The 27,014-nt window shown below is 36.6% G+C and overlaps 1 protein-coding gene across 1 annotated transcript in view; it reads left to right on the forward strand.

Annotated features, from left to right (window-relative positions):
* Positions 1-27,014, forward strand: part of GNAI2 (G protein subunit alpha i2) — a 110,651-nt gene that overhangs the window by 69,710 nt on the left and 13,927 nt on the right. Inside the window, exons 4-5 of the mRNA XM_058165808.1 lie at positions 559-719; positions 17,573-17,701. Coding sequence (XP_058021791.1) covers positions 559-719; positions 17,573-17,701 — 290 coding nt within the window. The remainder of the gene's footprint in view (positions 1-558; positions 720-17,572; positions 17,702-27,014) is intronic.

The following is a 27,014-nucleotide window of genomic DNA, read 5'->3' on the forward strand; positions in this document are numbered from 1 at the left end:
ATTTTTCACACTGTTAAATCTGATTGAACTACTTCCTCAGGTTTCATATCATATCACTGAAATTCTTTCTGTAACATACTCCCAAATACTATTCAGGACTGACCTTGCTCAATTTCAGGATTCAGCTGTCAATTGTTACCAGTGGTGGGTTTCAAAAATTTTTACTACTGGTTTTGTGGATGTGGCTTGGTGGGAGTGGCATTGCTTGGTGGGCGTGGGCCTGGCAGGGGAAGGATACTGAAAAATCCCCATTTCTGCTACCGGTTCTCCAGAACTGGTCAGAACCTGCTGAAACCCACCTCTGACTGTTGGCCATATAAATTGTTAAGCATAGACTTCTTCGTGATATGCATTTATAAATGGCATCTGCTTTGTAACTAGAGGGGTTTTTATTTCCTTTGCAAAATATGTTTCACTCTGGGAAGAACTTTTTTTAAATTTAGAGAAAATAAGAGCAAAATGTGAACTTCAGTGTAACGTGATATTTGCTCCCACCCACCCACCCCTGCCCATAGCTAATATATGGTCCTAAATGTCTCAATTTTACTTTCCCTGCAGGATGATGCTCGCCAGTTGTTTGCACTCTCTTGCACTGCAGAAGAGCAGGGAATCATGCCAGAGGACTTATCCAATGTGATTCGGAGGCTGTGGTCAGACAATGGAGTCCAGGCCTGCTTTAATCGTGCCCGGGAGTATCAGCTGAATGACTCTGCAGCTTAGTGAGTAACTTTTGTTGAAAACTTTTTGCTTATGGCAATATAATTTGAGCTTTAAATAATAATTGAGTAATGCCAACTGGCTACACAATCAGAAAATTTGTATGATAAGGTATCAAAAGCTGGCAGACTTTAGTAACTGAAGTATCAATCAGTCAGCGCCAAACTAAAGATGATAGAGCTTTGCATGTTCAGTTTTCTCCAGTAATAATAAAAAAAAGTGTGTATACTTGGATAGTATGTGTGTCCTGGGTGCTGAATCTTTTTCAAGTATTCTACCCTCCTCAAATAATCTGTTTCTTGTTACCCTCCTCAAATAATCTGTTTATTGTAGCAGTTTTTCACCCTGTAAATCTATATTAATTTTGCAGTATACTGCAACACAATAACTATATTCTGGATATGTTGATTAGTTCAAGTATTTCTGGCCCCCATTTTAGGACATCTTAAAGAAATGACGCTGTATATATAAACAATACAACCAAATAGTATCATTTCATGGTTTAAAAAAAACAACCCAAAGAACTTTATAGTATTTGTATAATACACACATTCTTCATAAAATGCAGAGCAAAAAGACAGAAATGAATTTGGGCTGTTCCATAGTTTCACACAGGACAACAATTTATCTTTGTTTCTTCCTCTACTGTGATCTAGCATCTGTCATATTGTCTGAACTATTTTTGGTATAAAAACTGCAAGAGCAGCTTTCTGAGTTTGCTGTTTCTTCCATTGCCTTTCCTCATTCATTTGATTAAATTGTGTCATATATTTTAGATTATAAACCCTACGAGCATATGATGGGTCTTTGCAAAGTCATTCTGGGATTCCTTTCAAATAAAGAGGGGGCAAGAATGTTTTGAATAAATAAAATGCTATTTTTGTAACAGCTGTGGTTTTTAAAATTATCTTCAAAAGCATTGCCAGTAAAATGCATTTACAAAAGTTTAGTCTAGTCTGGATGTGGCTCAGTAGTTTAGTTTGGGCTGAGATGCTAAACAGAATCAGACATAATTAGAACTTGGATGGGAGACCTAAGGGGAGTTTCAGGGCTGTAAGCTAGAATGGGAAGTAAAAAAAAAACCATCCTGGAAGAAGACAATGGCAAGTGACTTCCATATTGCTGCCAAGAAACTTTTATCACTGGGAGCTAAGAGTGACATGAAGATGATGTTTTATTTATTTATTAAATGTGTTGGCTGCCGATCTTATCACAGGGTAACAGTGGGCGGCTACTAATGTTACTCTTTAGTCTAATTGTAATCAATACAATTTGTATTGTATTGTAATCAATTGTAATCTCACAATACTTACTCACAATGTTACCTTGTGCCTCCCACCGACCCGTACGCTCACACAGAGAGGGCCTTCTCAGGGTGCCGTCCGCCAAGCAATGTCGGCTGGCGGCCCCCAGGGGAAGGGCCTTCTCTGTTGGAGCTCCTACGCTCTGGAATGAACTTCCCCCCGGTTTACGTCAATTGCCTGATCTTCGGACCTTTCGGCGTGAGCTGAAAACGCACCTATTTATTCAAGCGGGACTGGATTGAAATTTTATTGGGGTATTTATGTTTTAAGATTTTAAATGGTTTTAAAATTTCGGCCACATTATAATATTTCTTTTTAACCTCTTTTTAATGTTTATATATTGAATTTTTACTTGGCTGTACACCGCCCTGAGTCCTCCGGGAGAAGGGCGGTATAAAAATCGAAATAAATAAATAAATAAATAAATACTTGACAACACAGTATCAACAGTAGAAACCTTCAAATTTCTAGGTTCTATCATATCGCAAGATCTCAAATGGACAGCTAATATCAAAAACATCATTAAAAAAGGACAACAAAGAATGTTCTTTCTGCGCCAACTCAGTAAGCTCAAACTGCCCAAGGAGCTGCTGATCCAATTCTACAGAGGAATTATTGAGTCTGTCATTTGCACCTCTATAACTGTCTGGTTCGGTTCTGCAACCCAACAAGAAAAACACAGACTTCAGAGGATAATTAGAACTGCAGAAAAAACAATTGCTACCAACTTGCCTTCCATTGAGGACCTGTATACTGCACGAATCAAGAAGAGGGCCGTGAAAATATTTACAGATCCCTCACATCCAGGACATAAACTGTTTCAACTCCTACCCTCAAAACGACGCTATAGAGCACTGCACACCAGAACAACTAGACACAAGAACAGTTTTTCCCGAAGGCCATCACTCTGCTAAACAAATAATTCCATCAACACTGTCAGACTATTTACTGAATCTGCACTACTATTAATCGTTTCATAGTTCCCATCACCAATCTCTTTCCACTTATGACTGTATGACTATAACTTGTTGCTGGCAATCCTTATGATTTATATTGATATATTGACCATCAATTGTGTTGTAAATGTTGTACCTTGATGAACTATCTTTTCTTTTATGTACACTGAGAGCATATGCACCAAGACAAATTCCTTGTGTGTCCAATCACACTTGGCCAATAAATTCTATTCTATTCTGTTCTATTCTATTCTACAAACACAATACCTTATTTTTAAATGGTTTTAAAATTTCGGCCACATTATAATATTTCTTTTTAACCTCTTTTTAATGTTTATATATTGAATTTTTACTTGGCTGTACACCGCCCTGAGTCCTCCGGGAGAAGGGCGGTATAAAAATCGAAATAAATAAATAAATAAATAAATACTTGACAACACAGTATCAACAGTAGAAACCTTCAAATTTCTAGGTTCTATCATATCGCAAGATCTCAAATGGACAGCTAATATCAAAAACATCATTAAAAAAGGACAACAAAGAATGTTCTTTCTGCGCCAACTCAGTAAGCTCAAACTGCCCAAGGAGCTGCTGATCCAATTCTACAGAGGAATTATTGAGTCTGTCATTTGCACCTCTATAGCTGTCTGGTTCGGTTCTGCAATCCAACAAGAAAAACACAGACTTCAGAGGATAATTAGAACTGCAGAAAAAACAATTGCTACCAACTTGCCTTCTATTGAGGACCTGTATACTGCACGAATCAAGAAGAGGGCCGTGAAAATATTTACAGATCCCTCACATCCAGGACATAAACTGTTTCAACCCCTACCCTCAAAACGACGCTATAGAGCACTGCACACCAGAACAACTAGACACAAGAACAGTTTTTTCCCGAAGGCCATCACTCTGCTAAACAAATAATTCCATCAACACTGTCAGACTATTTACTGAATCTGCACTACTATTAATCGTTTCATAGTTCCCATCACCAATCTCTTTCCACTTATGACTGTATGACTATAACTTGTTGCTGGCAATCCTTATTATTTATATTGATATATTGACCATCAATTGTGTTGTAAATGTCGTACCTTGATGAACGTATCTTTTCTTTTATGTACACTGAGAGCATATGCACCAAGACAAATTCCTTGTGTGTCCAATCACACTTGGCCAATAAATTCTATTCTATTCTGTTCTATTCTATTCTGCAAACACAATACCTTATTTTTAAATGGGTTGCAGTTGTTGCACAAATTTAAATTGAGAAGGCCCTTGCAGTCTCTGCTGCTGCCACTTTTCAATGCAAAATCTAGAAGAACCCATGAATCCTCAACTTACAACCACAATTGGGACTGGAATTTCAATTGCTAAACAATGTGGTCGTTAAGTGACCAGACCTGATTTCATGACCATTTTATTATAGTTGTTAAGCAAATCACCACAGTTGTTAATCAGATCAGGTTGTCTTTAACTGAATCACATGATCATTAAGCGAATCCAATTTTTCCCACTTGACTTTGTCAGAAGCTAGTTGGAAAGGTCGTAAATCACAATCATGTAATTGCAAGATACTTCAACTGTAGTAAATGCGAGCTGATATCCAAGCATCTAGATTGCGATAATGTAATTGTAGGGAGTAGTGTGATGGTCGGAACTTTGAGGATAAGTCACTTTTACCAAGGCTGCAGTAACTTTGAACCTTTCAGCCTTAAATGTTTGGAAATCAAAGGCTCATTGTAATCCTGAACAGAATTGGTGTATTCCATTCCCAATGAGAGTCATTTTTATTTATATATGACTGGGAAGACAAATCTGTCTTCAGAGAAAGAGGCCGAAAGATTACTCCTTCTAGGTTCATCCAGCTGAAAAGGTGAGCTGGTTGCCAAGTGTCAAAATGCAGGTGGTGGGGGGAGCACTGCCAGAACTCTAGAATTGGGTTTTAAGTAGCTTTGGGGTAGGGCTGTCCCATAGTAACTTTGAACGGTCACTAAGCAACAGATAGTTAAGTGAGGACTACCTGTAGAGCAAAGAAACATATTGTCAGGGAAATACTTTTAAGAGCTGACCAGCTGCTACAATGATATAAGGCAGGGAATGAGTCAGCAAGGATTTTGGGCTGGTATGACTTTAATGATATGGCTGTATATGTGAGAGGCCCTGTGAGGGTGTCCCTCTCTCCATGTCTGCTTCTGTGTTGTAGTTGATGATTGATTGCCTGACTTTGCCTAGTACGTGTATGTACATAGTCCTTGTATATAAACCACTATTTGAAAGAGAGACCTGTTTACTGTATTTTGCTCCTGGGTTGTCTCAAAATAGTCACACATATAATTGGTGAAATTCATTAATCTGATTTTAGAAGTCATATCTTAATGCAATATCTTTGACTTTTAAGGTACTTAACTAGCATGTGTATTTGTGTGTGTGTGAAATTTGAAGAATGTGATATAGAATGTTTACGAAAAAAATATGCAGAGATTATACACATACACCTGCAAGTATAAATTTAATGATTGTTCTTTCCTTTGTATTGTCTATAAATAGTCTGAGAGGGAGACACTTTTTTGTTGTTGTTGCAAAGGTTCAATTTCTATAGAGATGGCTCGTAAAAAGTTTTATAGAGCTTGGTCTGGTCTTTCACATTTTTCTCTTTTTATTTCACCTGACAAATGACAGAGCAATAGGAGGCCTGTTTGGTTAATGAGATGGTCTAAAAATGGGAAAGCTGCCTAGGTTGAAGTATCCATGCTGCTAAACTGGATTCAGTGATTAGGCAGAATTAGTGTGAACAGGAAATGTCAGACAAGAAGCCAGAAATAATAAACAGACTTGGAAAAATAAAAATGTGGTTCTGTATAATATCACAATTCTGGTTGCAGAAATGGCAATACTGGAGAAAAGACAAATGGATAAAAATAAACAGACAAAGATACAGATGAAACAGATATAGATAATGAGTTTCATGTAGGGATTATCCGTAGCATCTTCTAAATACTATGAATCCCTCATCAGAAACCAATAAACAGAAAGGTAATGTATTGAATAATGTATAAAAAATCTTATTCCATGATACTTGAACCAGTTAATATGCTGAAAACGTATATTTACCTGCTTACTTTTGTACTTACTTAGAAGAAGGAACCATTTAATTCAATGAAACGGGCTTCTGAGTTGTATGAGTCTAGAGTTACTGATATTTACTCTGATTATATTTATACATGTTCACCTATATCAAGATAGACTTGTACAGCTAGAAATTCTAGGGAATAAATTGTAACTATTTCAGTTGGAAAGGCTACTAGGAAATGATAAGCAGCATTTTGATTTTCTCTAATATTTGATGTATTAAAATAAGATAAGTATGTAGAATATGAGAAAAAATGAGTTGTGTAATAAGTATTTGCATTCGTCTGCATGTCATTAGGTAGCATGGATAATTAGGAGTGGAAAAATCAGATACTTTATAATATATTCATAAAATGTATATTTTTACACAGAAAAAAATCCTCTCAAACCTTTTTTCCCTCAAAGACCCGCTGAAATAATCAGGTTTTAATTGTTTTCCTAAACTTCAATAACATTGCAGGAAACTGAATCTCTGGCAAGATGCTCTAGAAAGAAGAGAGGCAGAAAAACTGAGAAGGCATATGAGTTGCATCCTTGTGCAAAGGTTCAGAACCAATGGTGAAATGCTACCGGTTCAGCTGAACCGGTTGTGATAAAAACTACCAGTTCAGGCGATCCAGTAGTAAAAAAAGCTACCGATTCCTCCAAACCAGTATTTCTGACAATCAGCTGTGCCGCACGATTTAAAATCTAAATTGCACAGTACAGCTGATCCCCCCTGCTGTTCTACTTATCTTCCCAAGCCTATTTTGGGCGCATATTGTGCACGCGTGTGTTTGGTTCACACTGCGCATACATGCACATGCAGCACGCACGGTATGCATGTGCAGCCAGCAAACCGGTAGCAAGCCGGTTCAGATTTCACCACTGTTCAGAACTTGTAGAGAACTTGTAGAGATTATATATATCTAGGTAGTCCTCGAGTTACAACCACAAAGAAGATACTCACGCCTTGCTTAATAACCATAATTTTAGCTCTTCCTATTGTTTATTTTATTTATTTTATTAAATTTCTATACCGCCCTTCTCCCGAAGGACTCAGGGCGGTGTACAGCCAAAATAAAACACAGAATATATACAATTAAAAGAATTTAAAATGAACTATTACTATGCGGCCGATAATTAAAACATTTAAAAAATTTAAAATATTATTAAAACCCCAATTTAAAAACAACTATTTATGCCAGTCCTGCTTGAATGAATAAATATGTTTTAAGCTCACGACGAAAGGTCTGAAGATCAGACACTTGACGTAAGCCAGGGGGGAGTTCGTTCCAGAGTGTTGGTGCTCCCACAGAGAAGGCCCTACTCCTGGGGGCCGCCAGCCGACATTGGTTGGCGGGCGGCAACCTGGGAAGGGCCTCTCTGTGAGCGTCTGGTCGGTGGGAGGCATAAGGTAGCAGCAGGCGGTCTCGTAAGTACCCGGGTCCTAAGCCATGGAGCGCTTTAAAGGTGGTAACCAGAATCTTGAAGCGTACCCGGAAGACTACAGGAAGCCAGTGCAGACTACGGAGCAGTGGTGTTACATGGGAGCCACGAACGGCTCCCGTTACCACTCGCGCAGCTGCATTCTGGACTAACTGCAGCCTCCGGGTGCACCTCAAGGGCATCCCCATGTAGAGAGCATTGCAATAATCCAGCCGAGACGTAACCAGAGCGTGAGTGACCGTGCATAAGACATCCCGGTCAAGGAAGGGACGCAACTGGCGAACCAAGCGAACTTGGTAAAAGGCCCTCCTGGTGACGGCCGCCAGATGTTCATCAAAGGACAGCCGACCATCCAGGAGGACGCCCAAGTTGCGAACCACCTCCTTAAACAACCACACAGCGGTGTCTCGGGCTAGGGAGACCCAGCATCCACCAGCATGTGGAAACCTGCCGTGGGCTGGAAGGTGCAGCCACATAGGCCCAAAGGTACAGGGGCCTCTTCCCTTCTCCCCCTCATTTCCTAAAGATCTCAGCTGGCCAGGCCCACCGATTAATGGAAACCTGTTGTGTACTGGAAGGTCTTGGTCAGCTGTGTCCAGCAGTGCACGGCCTTCCTGCTTCCCTCATCACTCCCAAGAAGCCTGGCCTTCTCCCGCCAATCATAGAAAGCTTCAGTTGGCTAGGTCCAATGGTACGTAGGTTCAGGAGACTCCTGGGGAGGAATACAGAAAAGTACAGGTTTCTCAGGAGGGGGAAGGCAAGAAGCCCGCATGCCACTGGGCTTACCCAGTTGAAACCTTCCAGGAGTGGGGAGGGGAGGCAGGAGGCCCACTCTCCTTCCCCTAAAACCCTTACTTAACTTTTTTTTCACTTTTAGAGAAAGAAATAAAGGTAAAGGTATAAATACGTTTTTCTATTTCAGTTTTAGTAATTGGATTATTCTCCTTTTCAATTTGGCAATTTTATTTCATCATTTTGTGCATATGTGTATATAGGTATGTATATAGTGTGTATGTGTATACAGAGAAAGGGGGGTGGAGGAAAATCAAGGTCAACAGTCTAATTAGAGAAAATCCCATTTTTATTACTTAGTTTTGAGAAAAAAATAACATTTTTTAAAAAATTGGTGCAGTAGACTACAGTATTTATTCAAACTAGATCAAAACCATACATTAAAAAAAGGCAATCTGAGCTTTGTTTCATACCTCAGAACACTATAGCAATTTCCTAAGAGAGCTTTATTGTGGTAGTGTCATCACTACAAGTCTTAATTTCCCGCCTAAACAATCTTTTCCTGCTTTGTATATTTTGAAAAAAAAAAGGCTTAATGAATGTAATGGCATGGGCAGCTTTATCAGAGCACTAAAAATGTTCTTAAACTTCTTCTGAAAACATTAATTAGATGACTTGAATGTTTGGATAAAGTCAGGAAGTGTTTCAGTCTTGTTGGTTATCTTTCAAGTTTATTTTTTAATTTTTGAAAAACAGTATGAAAATGTTTAAGAAAATACATCAGTTATTATTGCTGCATTCTTTTAGAGTATCACACTGTTCACCTTCTTTAGGCCAAGCTAGACAAACAATATAGTGTAATTATTATTACATTGGATCCAAGTTTTCTTAGAGAATGTATGGTTTGACTTCCAAATTTTTTTCTTAAGCAGCTATTATAATAGCTTGTAACTTAAATTCGTAGCTAATGAAGTTATATGAACATTGACTTTAGGTCCAAATGTTTTTAGTAACGATGATTTATGTCCTTTTAATCATTCCTATTCTAAATATTTCCATGTATTTTATATTTGGAAGTTATACATTTTTTTTCTGTTTCAGATGTATGCTTCTGCCATTTCCTTATTAATTCAAAATAAAATACTCAACTTTATCTTTTTAAAAATAGCAGCAAGAGATTGCCAAATTCTTGTAAGATTGCGATGCTGCCTCTATAATTTGCTGAAAGTTTGCATGATTTGGGGAATGGAGGTGTATGGATAGGAGAACGACCTGGATCATTGCAACTGAATTTTGATTTAAAAACGGGACATCCAGCAACAGTTGCAAAGACACGTTTATCTGCCTTTCCATTCCTTATTTGGCAGCAGAAATGAATTTTGCCGGAACAGCTGCTTGGGAAAAATAATTAAATGATCTTTTTATTCTATTGTAAAATTATTACAATACAATTTACTGAACCGAACAGTATATACTACTCATTCTTAAATCTTTATGGTGGCTCAGAGTAAACAAGTCCTTTATTATATCTTGGATGTTGATTTCCATTATTTTTTCAGCACTACCCCTTTTGTACCTGTGTCTCTGTGTGTTTATTATTAGACAGGCATGTTATAATAATTTATGGAGCAGATGTCTGCTTTTTTTAAGGTAAAAGATTGTTTCACACACCACACACACATACACACACACACACACACAAAAACACACACACAAAAACACAACCTACAAAACAGACAGTTTTTCTTTGTTAAGTTGAATTGGGTGAATTGAAATAAGAGAATTTTTTTTTGTGTTAATTTATTTACAACATTTTTAAACAGCCCCATTTCCTTCACGGAATCAAGCATGCTTCTTAAGCATGCAGACCTGTTATTTGAAGAGAGTATTTCACAGTGGAATTCTGGCTGTTGTAAATAAGCTTTCCATTAGAGAAAAATTCATTAGAGCACCTTTAGGAAAGAAGAGCTTTTAATGTCCTTGAATTTCTACATGTGCCAGCCAGTGAATGCACAATATCTGCGTAGGGTACATAGATGATGCTAGCCAGTCATTTGCTAAATAAAAAGGATGAAAGAATGATAAGGCAAAAGAGAAACACACAAAAATACACCTCATTTTAATTGCTATCCTGCCACATGCAGGCTGCGGCATAAACGATGTAATTTAATGCCCCACTGAGATTTTGGGTGTACATTTTCAGAGTTCCCAAGTATGAAGTGGAGATATCATTCCCTGCACAACTTTGATTAAAAAATTCCTATTGAAAAAATTAAATATCTTAGGTTACTATGCTGATCATTTTGGTTGTGGCTTTCCAAATCTCCCACTTGTAAAATCATTTTGTGCTTGCATGACTTGTTTCGTAATCATTAGAAAATGGTTTCAATTTTCCTCCAATAATTGCATCTCTGTATATCTCTGCCTATATCCTGTACTTGGGTTTTTTTCCTTTTGCCTTCACTCAGATGAGGATCAGGTGTTATCTTTTAAAACATAATCCTTAATATAAAACTAACTAATATTTTTTTGGGGTCTTGTGTGCTGACATGAGTGTTCAGAACTTTGCAAACAAATAAAATATTTCTGCTCTAAGGAGTTTGCAGTTTAAGTCAAGTTTCACCACTTTGATTCTCTGTAGATATGCTGGATTACACCCCATAAATATTTTGGATTCCATCACACTATTCCATCACACTCATCCAATGCAGTTAACATTGGTGGGGAAGATGAGATAATCAAATATGCAGAACTGGGAGTGTGTGTGTGTGTGTCTGTATAAGCTTAATTATTTATCTTGTACATTTTGGCTATGCTAATGCTGTAACCTGCAAAAGATACAGCTAATAAAACCACTGAGCCCCTTTATTATATCTGGACTTGTTCGCTTCTAGTTTGAAGAAGCTGTTCAGAGATTACTCAATGTCTTTTATCTATGCCTATCATGCTGGTTTGAAACATTTTATGATTTGCAAAGTGACACAAAGCAATATTTAATACAAGCAGTCTTGTGACTCTTAACAAATGTTCAGTGTATGCTATTAGTCATGAAGAACTAATAGAATGTAAGTATTGGAACATGCCTTCTAGTGTTGTCTTGTCTTCAACCAGCCTAATCTCCTAATCTGTTCCTCATGTCTTCTGGCCCCTTATCATTTTGTTTGCTCTAATTTGGATGTCTCTGGTTTGTCAATTTTCTTCCTAAAATACCATGCCCAGAATCAGATGTAGTATTCTAGATGTGGGTCTGATCAATGCAAAATAAAAAAAGAATAGTGATTTGATCTTAACACTATATGCTGTTGTTGCAGCTTACAAATAAATTTATCGGGTTTTTTTGCAACTGTAAGATGATCAGTGTGTGATCCACCAAGGCATCCGCTGCTGCTCCGTATGATCCTTCCACAAATCCTACATACCCTCTCCTTGTTTAACGGCTGCATTCCATTCCAATGACAAAGTCATATAGCGAAATGGTCACTAACTGGATACAACACTGATATCTCCTACCTCAATATAGGACTTTACATTTGACCATTAGACCAAAATATATATTGCTGGGTTTTGCCCAGTATTACATTTTGTCAAGATCTTTCTGAAACCTTGATATTGTCTGCTAAGCTATTTGCTCGCTCTCTTATCACTTGGTAATCTAAAAAATTGATACTCATATTTTCTTACTGAGATTCAAGTCATAAATACTTTGTACAATGTAAGACCTAGGACCGAGTCTGTGGTATACCTTTTGACATTTCCCTCCATCTCATTGGGTACATAGTTCAACCGGCAATGCATTTATCTAATAGCATAGTTCAAACGACATTTTGTCAGCTTTTCTAGTAGAATCTGACGGGAGACTATCAAATGCTTTGAGCTAATAGAAGTTCCTCTCCTTTCTTTTAACATGAATGACCATAATAATAATTTTAGATGTAGTAGCCACCTTAATAAGCAAATGAAATTTTTCATCCATTGTCTCTTGTCCTCTCCGTGTTAAATAACAATATAAGAAAGATGGTATAGTTTGTTCAGGATTATAGCCATGTTGTAACCTGTTTAAAATATAATTGTTAATAATATACCAAATAATGAGCTACAGCATATATTAATAGAATAATATTGACATTGTTCATGCTAAGGCTTGTTGATTTCTCTTGTAAGTGATCAGTGATGTTTTCCTTATAGAGAGTTTTGTTTTGATTGTTAAATCCATTGTTGCCTAGGCTCTCAAAATGAGGAAAAAAGCTAGAACTGAAGGAGGTCTCAAAAAGAGAATAGAATGCCAACATTTAATAAAAAGTGTTACAAGCCAAGAATGTCAGGTTTCTGTACTGCTGTGTATGCAGATGACTCACTGCAGAGTACAACAGCGATCCTGCCAGAGAAAGCCAATTTGGACAGTATGGTGCAGAATGTACAAACATACAAAGCTTTTAGAGCATGCTGAGGAAAATAGAACATCTGTAATTAGAGAGGATTATTTAATATGGAGGGTATAATTGTACTCAATAATAGTTATGAAAAACTATAACACTTTAAATGCCTATTACGTTTAATTGATTTTATCTATAGTCCTGACCCAAAAGCTCTTGATCAAATGCATTAATAAACTGAAAAGATAAAAATTATGATTTTTTGTTTTATTAAACTCTTACTTCTCTGTTATACAAGATAACCTTCCCCAATGTGGTACCATAGAGATGTATTGCAACTTCTGGCTTTCTGCTCCCGCAATTCTCAGCATTAGCATAGGAGAGACTAAAGTAATAAACACATTTTATATAAACTAGAATAATAGTAACCAAAAATGTGATCAATGTCTCAAAAGTTGATCATCAATATATCTGTGCTGAAGACTGAAAATTTCTGATGGACAGTCAAGAAAGAATAATAATTAGAATAGAATAGAATTTTATTGGCCAAGTGTGATTGGACACACAAGGAATTTGTCTTGGTGCATATGCTCTCAGTGTACATAAAAGAAAAGATACGTTCATCAAAGTATCATAAGTACATATGTATCATTCAAATACATTGTTATCTGCTTTTTATTAAAGGAAGAATCTGGAGCACAGATTTGGTAGAGTGTTTCATTTTTCTTCTGTTAAATCTTTTCTATTGCAACTCTTCCACCTTCTTTTAACCATAAATGGCTTGGGACCACATTATCTTCTGTTATAAAGTGATAATATATGCTAAAATAATTTGGGCAATAATAGAATGAGGAACTGGAAAGCATTAAAGTTGTTCGATTTTGAGGCAATAGTAATACATTTTTTGGGGTAATAATATCAAAAACATTTCTATCAATCCATCAATGGAGACACTGCAGTGAATCAGTTAGCACCTGCGAAAGAACAAACAGTGCAGTTCTGGGTGCACGTATGGAACAATCCAAAGAAATACAATACGAACACAGTTTGGATAAAGCAGGTGGATTAGGATAAAAAGGCTGAAATGAAAGAATTTATAACAACTGCAGAAATGGTAGGAAAAAGAACAAGGAAAACCAAAACCTGGACAGCACCCGGAGAAGATGAACTGCACGGCTTTTGGTTGAAACATCTGACTGGTCTACTACACCCATTCATTGACAAGCATTTATTGTAGCCACATGCTACAAAGAGGTGAAAATGAAGATTGGTTAACATATGGCAAAACCTACTTGATAATGAAAGAGCCAAGAAAAGAGGCAACTACAGATAAATTACCTGCTTACCAACAATTTTCAAATTGCTAATTGGTAGCAAAGTAGCAATGATAGCGCATTGGAATATCTGCAAGAAATAGTATCTGCCTGCAAGCAAGAACTGGTGAACAAATTAGACAAAAGTAATAAAAAAATGAAGAAAATGAAGAAGCTAAAATGCTCCGTGACTTTAGAATTCAAACAGACAAGCATAATACCCCAGATTTAACAGTTGTTGATCAGAAAGACAAAAAAGTCTTTTGACAGTGGACATTGCAGTACTGGAATGGTTCTGCAGAACTGGAGAAAGTCACAAACTACAAAGACCTGCAAATAAAAATAGAATGACTGTAGTGAAAGAAAACAAAGATAGTACTAATAATATTAGGCACCTTTGGTGCAATCCCAATCCCAAAACATCTGGAATCTCACTTGAACACTTTTGGATTGACAAAATCACCAGCAATCAATTGCAAAAGATAGCTTTATGGAACAGTTTACATCCTGCAATGATACACCTGCGTATCTTAATCCTTGGGAAGGCAGCCTTGCTCTGGTAAGCCAGGTTGCTCTGGATCCCTTCAGCACAAGAAGGAGCACCTTTCTCCAAAACAGGTTCAATTAATTTCTCTACTCATTTCAAAAAAGGTTGAGTCCCCTCTTCCCTCCAAACAGAACCTTCATTTCTCTACTCCCTCCCAAAAAGATTTAATTTCTCTCCTCTCTCCAAGGCAAAAGTCTTTTATCTTTTTTAGCTTTATAAAATTTTCAATTATAAATTAATAATAAGCTAAATACGTTTAAAATGCAACCAAATTAAAATAGAATTATCCAATAAAATGACGGAGAGGTGGTGATCTAAATGTCTTTGTGTATAATACTTTTTTTCTTTTCTTTTTCTGTCATTGCAATATCAAAGGAGGAGAGGAAGGGAGAATGGGTATTTAAATTCTTACAGAATACTGATTGCAGTTATTAGTGACTAATGAGTTTATATTATCACCTTTATGGTTGTTTGCCACATCCTGCAGTCACATGATTGTTTTTTGCCAGTTTCTGGCATTTTACTTTCAATTTTTGGTAAAATAAAAAAAAGCCAATTGGGGAAAATGGATTCACTTAACAACTATGAGAAAAAATAGTCAATCACGTGAGGCCTTGACTTACCTAGCAACAACTTATGGTTGTAATTCCAGGGTCAGTCACAGTTATAAGTCAAGGACTGCTATACATAGAGAGTTTTGTGTGTGCGTGTTTGTGACTATGTACAGATACACACATACACATATATTGGAAACAATGTATTAGTTATAATTAGTTCCTATCTGAATTAATGCATGGATGTATTAGAAAAGAAATATATAAACAAGTGTGGTTTTCTATGTCAATGTGCAGCCCACAGAGGTCCTCATGTATGGTTTAATGGTCCTGTTTCTATTTGAGTGAAACACCACTGGTTAAAGAAATCATTTTTTTTCTGTTTGACAAGGTTCCCTGATCTTATTTTCATGCTGCATTTCATATTTCATAGATGCATTGATTACAAACAATATTTCTGTGAAATATAAAGATGAAGCAGCAAAATAAAACTTTAAAGAACAAGTATATTCAAGGGATTCTGATCTGCTGACTATGTTGTTTTTCTTCCTCCTGCTTTGCAAGTGAAACAATGGACACTGGCAAATTGGATTTTTTTCCTGGCCTTTGAGAGAGGTTTCTCTCTCCCCCGCCCCTTTACTTTGATGTTTCCTGTCTGAAACACTCCACTAACTGTCCCCTCTCTTCTCCCCAAAGACTTCCCTTTTGTTATTAGGAAGGAGAGCTGTAGTGTTTTGACTTGAAATGGCACATAGCCGTAAATTGTTTCTGCATTTGCACATTTTCCTTGGTTTGTTGCCATAGTGATGAATATTTTACTCTTTCCAGAAAACTCTATTGAATGTATGTTATTATGCAGCCATAATTGACATAAAATGATGATGGTGGGTCAGTGGACTGCAGACCTGGGTATATTTCTCAAGAATGTTAGGCACCTGCTAGTTCCAAGTGTTGCACAGTTCAGAACAATAAAATATAACAATGTGCAAAACAGCATTTTTCATTGTAACACTACTTCAGTTTTGCCAAAATTGAACTTCCCCTTTAATGACTTTTTCTTCCTCTACTGTTTTTATAAAATTGGTACAAGGTCTGAACTATTAACATGTGCAATGATAGTGACAAGGGTAGCCATTTTACAATTCAGAAACAACTTTATAAGATTTATATCAACATGGAACCTGTATCAAAATGGTAGCCTGAACATCAGTTGACATTTGTCAAACTTCATGTAATAGCTTTCTTGTATTAAAGTAATTACATCTCTTCTACTTGCTTTTGTCTCATTCTAAAAATACTATCGGAGGTTACAAGTGAGAGGCGGGGAACTTATTTCTTGTGTAGGTTTGAGGTAGGAACATTTTAGAAGGATTTTGGAGAGAGTGATATATCTTAACTGATAATGTAGGATTCTATTTTCCTCTCAATATTGATAGTCAGTCCAAGATTCTAGGTAGTCTATAGCAAACCCCAAAATTAAATATAGATAACTGTTGTGATTCAGAAAACTATTAGGGGCCAGAGAGCCTCTTAATTGCCCCAGCAGCCTTATAGAACAATATCGGTGAACCTTTTCGGTACTGAGTGCCGAAACAGGAGCGCTCGCTCGCTGGAGAGTGCCGGAATGTGCACACAAAGATCGCGCCGGAAACCAGAAGCTCAGCTTCCCGGCATGCGCGTGTAATAATCTTCTGCCATTACTATATACAAAATTAATCTTCCATGAGTATTTTCTAATTAAATATCCATTAGTCCCAATTTAAAACCTGGTTTCTTTGCAGTGGTAAGCTTTAACATTCCTTGTATCATTTATATATATCCAGAATTTCTTGGCTTTTTCACAAGTCCACCATGCATGGGAAAATGTCCCTTAGTGTTTTTCATCTTTGATTCAAGGTACTTATATACATAGTGAGCATGTTAGTCCCCATTCATTCATTCATTCATTGTATTTTTATTTATTTCATCAAGCACGTATTAGATAACAGTATAAACATGATTATGAAATGGATACAAATAAAACGGAAGGGCAGGGACGGTAGGCATGCTGGTGCACTTATGCACGCCCCTTAAAGACCTCTTAGGAATAGGGTGAGGTCGACAGTAGACAGTCTAAGGTTAAAATTCATATGGAAATAACTGATTAGGGAGTTAGAACTGAAGAAGCTTCTTGGATGAGACATGAAATGTTTTCAAAGAAAAAACCAAGAAAATCAAGTTGGCTTTTGGAAAAAGCACCCTTGGGACAACTGATTAGGAAGAGAGTCTCTGAGAATTAAGTCACATGGAATAAGGAGAATTATTCTGTTCCCTCCCGTTCTCCCCATGAATATGCCTTATCTCTGTTGGATTAATAGAAATGAATTTCTGAGGTTTCATTTTTCTAAAGCTGCCTTCCTCAGGGTATGAGATAATAACTATGCTGGCTGCGAATGATAGCTCTTACTGCTGGTATAGAATTTGAGGACATCAGGTAAGATCAGTTTGTTAATACCCAACTTTTTTTCCCCCTGCAGCTACCTGAATGATTTGGAGAGGATAGCCAAAATGGATTATATTCCAACCCAGCAAGATGTGCTGAGAACCAGAGTGAAGACTACAGGCATTGTAGAGACTCATTTTACCTTCAAGGACTTGCATTTCAAGTAAGTTCCTAAAATTGTACTTTTATTTTCTTTGAGAAAAGGAACTCATTACAGCCAAAAGATAAAATTGGATTTTGTCTCTCTTATGTGCATGCAATGCAGAAGTACCATGTTGTATGCATCTTGCAGCGAATGTTATAATTAGAAAACCTACATAATATTTAAACTGCTGGACATTGTTACTTAAACTTACTAGGAGGAGGTGGGCTTGTGAGGGTGTGAGTGCAAAAGCGGGAAAGATCACTTTTATGTCCCAACAATTATTCTGAAATCATTCGGTATATTTGCATGTGAATGAATGATGCATATGGAAATGTCATTCCTCACCTGCTTTGAGTTTTAAACAGACTGCTAAGCATTGAGATATCCTTGACAATCTTAGCTGTTTAGCAATGAATGAGGACTTCTGGGAAGGAAGAAAAAGAAGACAGTTTTTCAGGTTTTCCCCTTTATGAATGATACTTGGTAATGAAAAGATCAGAACTCAGGCTCTTTTGATACCGAACAGTTAGCATAGTTTGATATGCAGATGAAAGCAAAATGAGTCCCAAAACCTGTGCAGTATTTTCCTCTGCAATAGCAGTTTTTAGGGTGATCTCATCTTTGCTAGCAAGAGTACATCTGACATAATCCAGTTTGATTGTTGACAGAATTAGCTGCAGTCTTCTCTCAAGTAGTTAATATTCAGTACATTTATCTCCATGCAGCAAAAAGGAAGGAAAAGTAAATGGCCTTCTTCTTCTTTTTTTTAAAGTTACCAGAGCAGGCTTTAGGAAGAACTGTAAAAAGTGTGTGTGCATGTAGAAAGAACAGTTGTGATAGTTCAGATGGAGAATTAGGTAGCATATATGAGTAATATCCGTAGCAAAACAATTGAATTTGTGAGAATTAAAAACTCTCTGGGGAAGACAATGCAGTGGAAAAATATTCCTCAGATAAAGATGCCAAAGCAAAAGATCTGTTCCAAAATTTTGCTTTACCCTTGACAGCACTGATGGTGTTACCTAATTTGGGTAATGAAACAACTAGCAAGAAAACAAGCAAGCTCAGAGAGCACCAAGAACATCCCGTCAACCTCAGTTTGCGTCCTCTCTAAAGAACAGGGGAATAGAATTGTTGCTACCATTTTAGTACAAAACAATACAAGATATTTAGACATCGTATTAAACACAGAGCCGTTACTATCTAATATTGCCTTATAACTATTTTACACGAATAATTTAGAAGAGTTGAGTGTTGCAGCATCATTTGTAATGAGTATGCTGAAGGGAAAACAGGTAAAAATTGCATTAGAGAATGTATTAAAGTAAACCAAGAAGTATTTTAAAAGTGATCCCGAAAAAATTCCCATATCTCACTAGGAGGGAAATAAACAGGTAATTTTAGTGAAGAAAAGTTGTAAGTAAATGGCCCTTACCTTCATTTGACTTGGTACTTTGTGTGAGACAGGCCAAGGGAAGGAAATTATTTTGAAATTATTCTGGTCTTTTGCCCTTACACTTAGCTACATTTAAATCTGCAATCATTGGAAAATTCTTCAATAAAAAACAATGAGTAATGAACAGAGTGCTATGAAATCTTTTCTTTAAAAAGGTAACATTTACCAGTATATTTTCCACCAAGACGTGGCTAGTTTCTCCATTAATATTCCTTGTCTCAGGAAGGCTAGGTCCTTATTATTCCAGAAACGAGTGTTTTATCTTTCTCTTGTCAGTAATATCCCTTTTTTATGGAATTACTTTTGATAGATATTACCAAGTTATTGAAAACAGGCTTGTCATAGCATTTCCCCTTCTTTCCAGGATACTTATATTAATATAGCACTTATTAAAAGTCACATTTACTATAGTTTCACATACATATTTTCATATTATCTAAAGATATGTACATGTTCTTAACTATATTACCAGCTGGCAGCAAGATGGATGGATGGATGGATGGATGACTGTTTTTGAACTTGAAAAACTAAATTTAGGGTGAGCCACACATTAAATAGTGACACACAGGTTAGATTCCCATTTATGGAAAAACTGTAAAAAATCACATTATGGTTATTAATTATTTAAAAGATCTATGGGCCATTCATTTTCTTAATGACTTTGGGTGGCTTACAAATATACAATAAAATAAGTAAAAACAACATTAAAATATGAAACCCAAACTAGCATTTAAAGTCCAACCACATAACTATTGAGGCACTTTCTAAATTGTGTAACCAGGAGATTTCTTTCTATATCAGTGACATGGTTCCCTAAAAGAGATCTCACCATGAAGAAGATAGAATTGGAGTCAAATGGTTCCATAGCAAGACTTTTATTAGACCTGAGAGTGAGAGATAGATTATATGGGAATAGGTCATTCAGAAGAAATTTTGAGCACTTTGAATTGCATTCAGAAGGCAACCAGCAACTAGTGCTCCTGTTTGAATATTGATATGTAGTTTTTCATAGAGACACCACTCACTACTTGGCCTAACTGCAGTTTCTGGACTGTCTTCAAAGGAGGCCCTACAGTGCCTTCATTAAATGAAATGACATCTCTCTCCTTCAGATAGAGTTGTACCTATGTTATCAGCCAGAGTGGATAAACAGCTTTTCCTCAACATTAAAATCATTTTGCCAGCATCATTGCAAAGTCCAAAAGGACCCCAGGCTGCAAATGCATGTATGTTTCTTAACGAAGGTGACAGCACATAATACATTTGTCTCCCAAATCATGAAATCCACCTGCTGAAATCAGTAAATCCATTTGTTTAAGTTTAATTTATTCTCCCATGTAGTCATTCACACCTTGGAATTACATCTTACATAAGCAAAGTCATTAGAAAAGCTGGCAGGGATGACTGCTAGTTGCTCCAGTAAGTCACTTACACCTCCCTACCTGGTAGCAGCCTGCCTGTCCAGCAGTGTTCATGCCGTGCCTTGTGGGGCACTCATGTATCTTTCCCAACTCAGCAGCAGCCACCCCTGGCCTCACCACCCTTATCTTGCCCACAACTTTATTGCTGTTGGTTTCCTGGCACCTGCCTGGGACTTGCTTAATGACCCATGAACAGTGGTGGGATTCAGCCAGTTTGCACCACTTCGGGAGAACCGGTTGTTAACTTTCTGAGCAGTTTGGCAAACTGGTTGTTGGAATAAATCATTAGAGCAGAGAACCGGTTGTTAAATTACTTGAATCCCACCACTGCCCATGAACCTTGTATAATCATGGCAACAAGGATGTCGCAGTTTATGACCTCATCACTTAGTAAACTGAAATCTTGATCCAAATTACTGTAGCATTGTTAACTGAGGATTACCTATATCTGCTGCAGGAGATGTACTATTTTAGCCAGTATACTTTCTGTTATGAGTTCTTTTCATGGCACTGGCTGATGCATGCTGTCAGCTATTGTAAAGTCAATGAACCCAGAATGATTTCTTTCCACTTAATGCATTCCTTAAGTATTTACTGATACATACAAATATTTGGTCACAGCATCTTCTTCTAGACTGGAAGCCAACCTATTTTTCTGAGGCAATATTTTTTCTGAAGCCTTTGTTGTATTACTTTCTTAAATATCTCATTTTTAATTAATTCCAGGGTAACCCCATGGTAATTCTTGCACATCTGATTGTCTTCTTTATTGAAAATGTGAATTTTAATTGCCTTTGTTTTCTCAGTATGTCAGTTCATTTGGAGGAATAAGTAGACAATCACCACCAATCTTTAGTGTTTCTATAGTGATTTCATCTGCTCCAACAGTTTTCCAACTTTTTAAATTAATAGGTGTCAGCTTTTATTTCAGAGATCCTGAGCTCATATTCTTAAGTGGTTCCATCTGGACGGTTAAGAAGTGGTGGTGGTTTCTTCCAGAACAGGGAGTATTCATGCCAGTGACTCAATCAATTCAATTCTAACCATATAAAAGTGTCATTTGTGTTTTGGATGTTGTCATGCATGCTTTGAAATTTATTATAGTCTAAACCAGGGGAGTCAAACTGGATTTCTTCGAGGGCTGGATCCGCATTGTAGTTCTCCTCCAGGACTGGTGGGGGGGGAGACGGGACGGACGCCCCCTGCAGCATCCTGCTGGACAAAAACGGGCTGCGCAGAGGCCTCTACGTGGTCCATTTTTGGCCGCCAGAGTGCTGCAGGCGGTCAAAAACAGGCCTGGGGGCGCCCCACATGTGGCCCGTTTTGGGCGCCAGAGGCATCACGGGCCAGTCCTTTGATATTTCCAGGCCGGGCCCATGGGCCAGATTTAAGCACCCCTTGGACCAGATCTGGCCTGCGGGCTTTGAGTTTGACACCCCTAGTCTAAACAGTGCAATATTTATGGAAACATGTAGTTCCTTGAAATTCTTTTGCAATGCTATCCCAGTAGGTAAACCATGCTGCTTTTAGGCAGGTGTAGAGTTCCTTATTAAGCTGTCAATATTGTATCATATCTTTGGATTTACATTGTTTTATTTGTCCACCATGTTAGGTATTCATCTGAAAACCATGTTCATATTCACTGTTATGATATAGAAACATTTCTTTGGTAATTTTGTTAATTATTTCTGAGAACTGTAGCATTCAATTGCTTCTGGGCATTCAGGGGTGCAAATTGGTTGGTGAGCATTATTTGGATCAATTGTTTGGAAGTAAGATCTTGTAGTTTCACTCATTCATAGTGTTTGGGAGTGGCTGCATTAGGAACAGTTCATTTCAGTTGTAGAATTGCACATAAAAGATTACAGTTAGACCTACAATCAATGTTTCTCATTGATCAGATTTCCACGAATGATGTTAAAAACCAGCAATTGCTAAGAAAACAGTCAAGGTCTGATGTATCTTTTCCACTGAGTGAGCTCTATCTTAATTGATATTTCAGTGGATTCTGAAATAAGCCATTTCCAATTATTAGCCTATTCGCTGCTGCAAATGATAAGCAGAATAGGCCATTGTCACTTGCTCAGTAATTCCCAGCCTTTTCGATTGCTGCCAGCGTGAGCATTCCAGTCACCAGCAATAAGATTAATTTCTTTTAAGTAATGAATTCAGGATAATTTGTAACTATGCATAGAATTGTTCTTTTGCCTTATCTCTGCTTATTCCTCTAGAAGCCTAAGTTGCAATTATATATGATTTTATTGTTCCTGAAAGGGACAACACTGCCAGTCAATTCGAGACTGTTTAGAAACTGTTTGGAAACTACGCAGTCTACAAACAAAGCCAACACTGCATGATCCTAGCCTGCAGAGTAGCACATGATCATGTGGAAATTTCCAGATCCAGGAAGTCACAGTTCTGATAATGCCATAATTTAAATTTTATACAAAATGGTTCACAAACTATTATTATCTGGAGGCAAGTTCAGACGTTTCTGGTAGCCAATTTAAGATATTTTCTTGGCTTCATAAGTTTTTTTATTGTGGCTGGCCATTTTGATGTTTCTCCCCACCATCCTAACTTCAGTCATCTAACCATGCTAAATCTGCTAAAGGTCTGAATGTGTTAGCATTATTTTCAGCCTGGCATTTTTTTTCCATTCTCAGAGGTTCATGCCTGTTTTTATGGTCCCTCAACAGGAAACCAAGTATCTTCCTTTATCTAGCCTTGGGAACAGATGCAGTTCCCTGCAGGTGGATTTAAATTTGTCATAGATAGAAAATAAGGGTTTCAATCTATGGTGAAGTGCGAAATGATACAATTTAAAATTGTGCTGTAGCTAATCTATCATAGTACATTTGAAAGTCATTTAAAATTGCTGAAGAGCAAAAATCTGGCCTGAAAATCCTTCGTCTGGAATAAGGCTTCAGAAATTTTGTTTATACTAATCACATAAATTAGTATTAAATTAGTAAATTACATTAACAGAATCTTGTAATTTTGAATGTACATCTCTTCCTCACTTACTTTTACAATGCAAGAAACTAGGAAGGATTCCTTCTGAGACATTTACCATGCCTCTTAACCTGATTGTTGTTTAATTTATGATTCTTCCCCCTCCAAATATACTGTTACACTTACTCACTGTTCAGTTTTCACACACATGTAAATAAGTTATGCAGCCATTCCATAAGCAAACTTCATTTATATTTAAAGACTTCTTGAACTATGTCATCTATAACAGCAGCTTTTATCATTTTTAAATATTTCACAACATTTATGATCTCCTTTCATCATTTTTTCTTCTTGGCCATTAGTATTTATAATATCTGTTTTAATTCCATTTTTCTGACATCATTATAATTCCCCTACAGGTCTCTAATGTTCCTTACCTTAGCTTCATTCCCAATTATTATCTTTACTTCTGTTAATTTGCTAGAGAGTCATTGTTTAATTCTCTTCACCCATTTCTAAAGCCATTTTTCTTCCTTATCAAAATTATTCTGCATTTTTTTTATCTTAATTGTTACCTGCTTTCTTTGACAAAATTCTTTGCAATTATCTTTTTTATTTATTTATATATATATATATATAAATATATATATATATATATATATTTATATATTTATATATATATATATATATATATATATATATATATATATATATATATATATATGTATATATATATATATATATATATATATATATATATAATCAAAATATCTCTTCCTTTTTGCAGGTTTCTGTGATACATTTTCTCCTCTCATTCAAAACTCTTTCCCTTCATTATTCCATTCAACCACATTTAGTATGCTCCCATAACCATAAGGCTTCAGTGTCACTCTGCAGTGCAATTCTATTTTCATTCTCTTCCAAATTTCCACATCCTATTTCTTTATGTTTAGCTTTTATTATTTTCGTTGGGTCTTTTAAAGCTTTCTCATACAGGATTCTTACTTTCTCTTCTTGCAGTCACTGTATTTTCACAGTAATTTCTTTCCTTTTCTTTCATGCCCGTTTCTTTTTTCCAAATTGTACTCTGGATTCAATTTTTTAAAAAGTAGGCTATATTCATATTCAGAACCTCTTCTATCCTTCATTAATGTTTAAAATGTTATAAATAAAATCAATAATGCCTTTAGATGTGTTTTCATTTCTTTCCTGTGGGTATGTATGAAAAAAATTTCTGCTTCAGGCATTTTTTGAAATACACACCTTTTTTTCTAAGCAGATGTTCATTATTCATTCTTGAGTCTCTAAGTGGCCCAGTTTCTTTTTTTGTACTCTTGTTAACTTGTTCCAGTCTCTATTCATGTCAGCTAGCAGAATTGTTTCCCCCCACACATCCCCAAGTTGTATCCCAGATTGGTGCAAAGAGAAAGTAAAGCAATTTACAAGTCTGAGAGCTTTGATTAGCAGGTTGTAAATCTTTCCCCAGTAGCTAAGGCAGAGCTAAGGTCTGCTAATTTAAAGAGAGAGTAACAAAGACTTGGAGAGTTCAAAGAAAGGTTTCCTGCTTCATAAATTATGCTAATGTCTCAAGCTGTTAGCTTGAAGATTTTGAATTCAGAAACTCCAGGAGAAATTCAAGACAGTTTGTAGATGGAAGAAAAACAGGACATCCTGGGAACACAGGTCAGGAAACAGAAAAGTTGTTCCCAACAAGGATTGAAATAATATAATTAAATTATGACTAGGTGTGGTTACTTGGATGCTATTTGGGGAATCTTAAACATCATGCTTCTCAGGGGAGTCAGTTTAAGGTTAACCAGCCAAAAACCAAGCATAATCAGTCGACACATGTATAATGAATTAACACTGAAAACAATTTTTTTCTGAGAATTATAGATTGGTTAAATTGCTTTAGTATATTTTTTCCACTGGCAAGGAAGTATTGAAGAGTATTCAGAACAATATTTGTGGGCAACAGAAACTTTTGGGCAATAATGGTAACAAAGAGAGTGTTGTGGAAGAGATTCTTCTGCCTCCCCATCTCCCTGACATATGGAAAAGCTGTTGAAAACTTAACTGTAGAGAATCTGATATGGCTTTATTAAAATCCTGCTGTGTGTCATTTTGTCAGGAGGAAGATAGTGTTTGCTTTACATGTCGGTTGATTGCCTAAAAATGGAATTCCCACTCAGCTTCCTCTCATTGTTCAACTGAATGGTTGGCTTGCTCCTTGGTGTTGGTGGCCTGTCTCAACAGCCATGTTAAGGCTGGCAGGAAGCTATTCTGAGAACACTGTTTCAAGTGGCAAGTATTCATACAGAAAATTTTGGCAGGGTAGGAAACTCACCCATAGCAGTGTTTCCTTGCCAATTCTCAGGGCCTTTCTGATTCCACCCCTACCCCATCCCCACCCCATTACTGAGAATTTCTAGGCAGACTCTGTTTAATAATGCTTCAGGGTTGTTTTGCTACGCATTAATATATTTTTTTTTACTTTAGTCTTTTTCCAGGATGTTAGGGCTGTCAGGTGAATGTGGTTTTGCACATGCATAGACAAAATATTATAGTGAGAATTCTGTGGATAGTATTCATCACAGGGAAAATCTATTAGTGTGGTTGCTAGAAGTAAAAAGTAATTTAATGGCACATAATCAGTCAAGTCTGGTCATATGGTGGACTCTCTTGAGAGTTATTGCAGATTTGAGGAGAAATAGTTTCAATTTGATCAAGGTCAAGATATTTTAAGGTATTTCTTTGAAATCTGACAGTTTGCATCTCTCTGTCTCTTTCTCTTATAATGTTTTGCTTTCCAAATCTGTGTATAAAATTAAGGGAGAAATTCAATCACAGATCAGAATCGGTTTCAAGGAGGATGTAGGATATTGAATTTATATTGAGTTAAAATTTGGCAGTGTTGACGTCAGATTATAGCTAGCATTCAAGGAGAACATAGTAGAATCAGTCATCCCCCCCACCCCACCTCTGCTGCTCACCAACTCCATTTCTGAAAATAAAATGTATCTCCAGTCATGGGTGACACTGATATTTCTCAGTTAGAAGAATGCAGAAAGAATGTATTAAAAAAGAAATTTATGGTATTGGTATTGAGATTGTTGCATGTCATATTATATTTCATATTATACTTGCCTTTCTTAAGTGACATACCACAGTCTCAGTACATTTAATGCAAATACCCTAAAGGGGTTGGTTTTTTTTTAACACATTGATTTCTGCTTTCTGGTATTAGATGATTTGGCCAGTTCATTTGCAATTTCTTGCAAAGTGAAATACTCTGTGTCATAAAGTGTAATAGAAATTGAATCATACTAAATACCATGAGAAAATAGTTACTATTAACTTCTGTAAAAACCGAGGATACTTTCATAAATAAATTGCTTTTCACAGCTTGTAGTCCATTTTCATATAAATCAGAATAAAATATCCTATGGCACTTCAGATATAGTTGGATTTATTTTCTGCTTAGCTATGTCAAGTTAAT

The sequence above is a fragment of the Ahaetulla prasina genome, chromosome 2 (assembly GCF_028640845.1).
Source record: "Ahaetulla prasina isolate Xishuangbanna chromosome 2, ASM2864084v1, whole genome shotgun sequence".
In the NCBI taxonomy this organism is placed as follows: domain Eukaryota; kingdom Metazoa; phylum Chordata; class Lepidosauria; order Squamata; family Colubridae; genus Ahaetulla; species Ahaetulla prasina.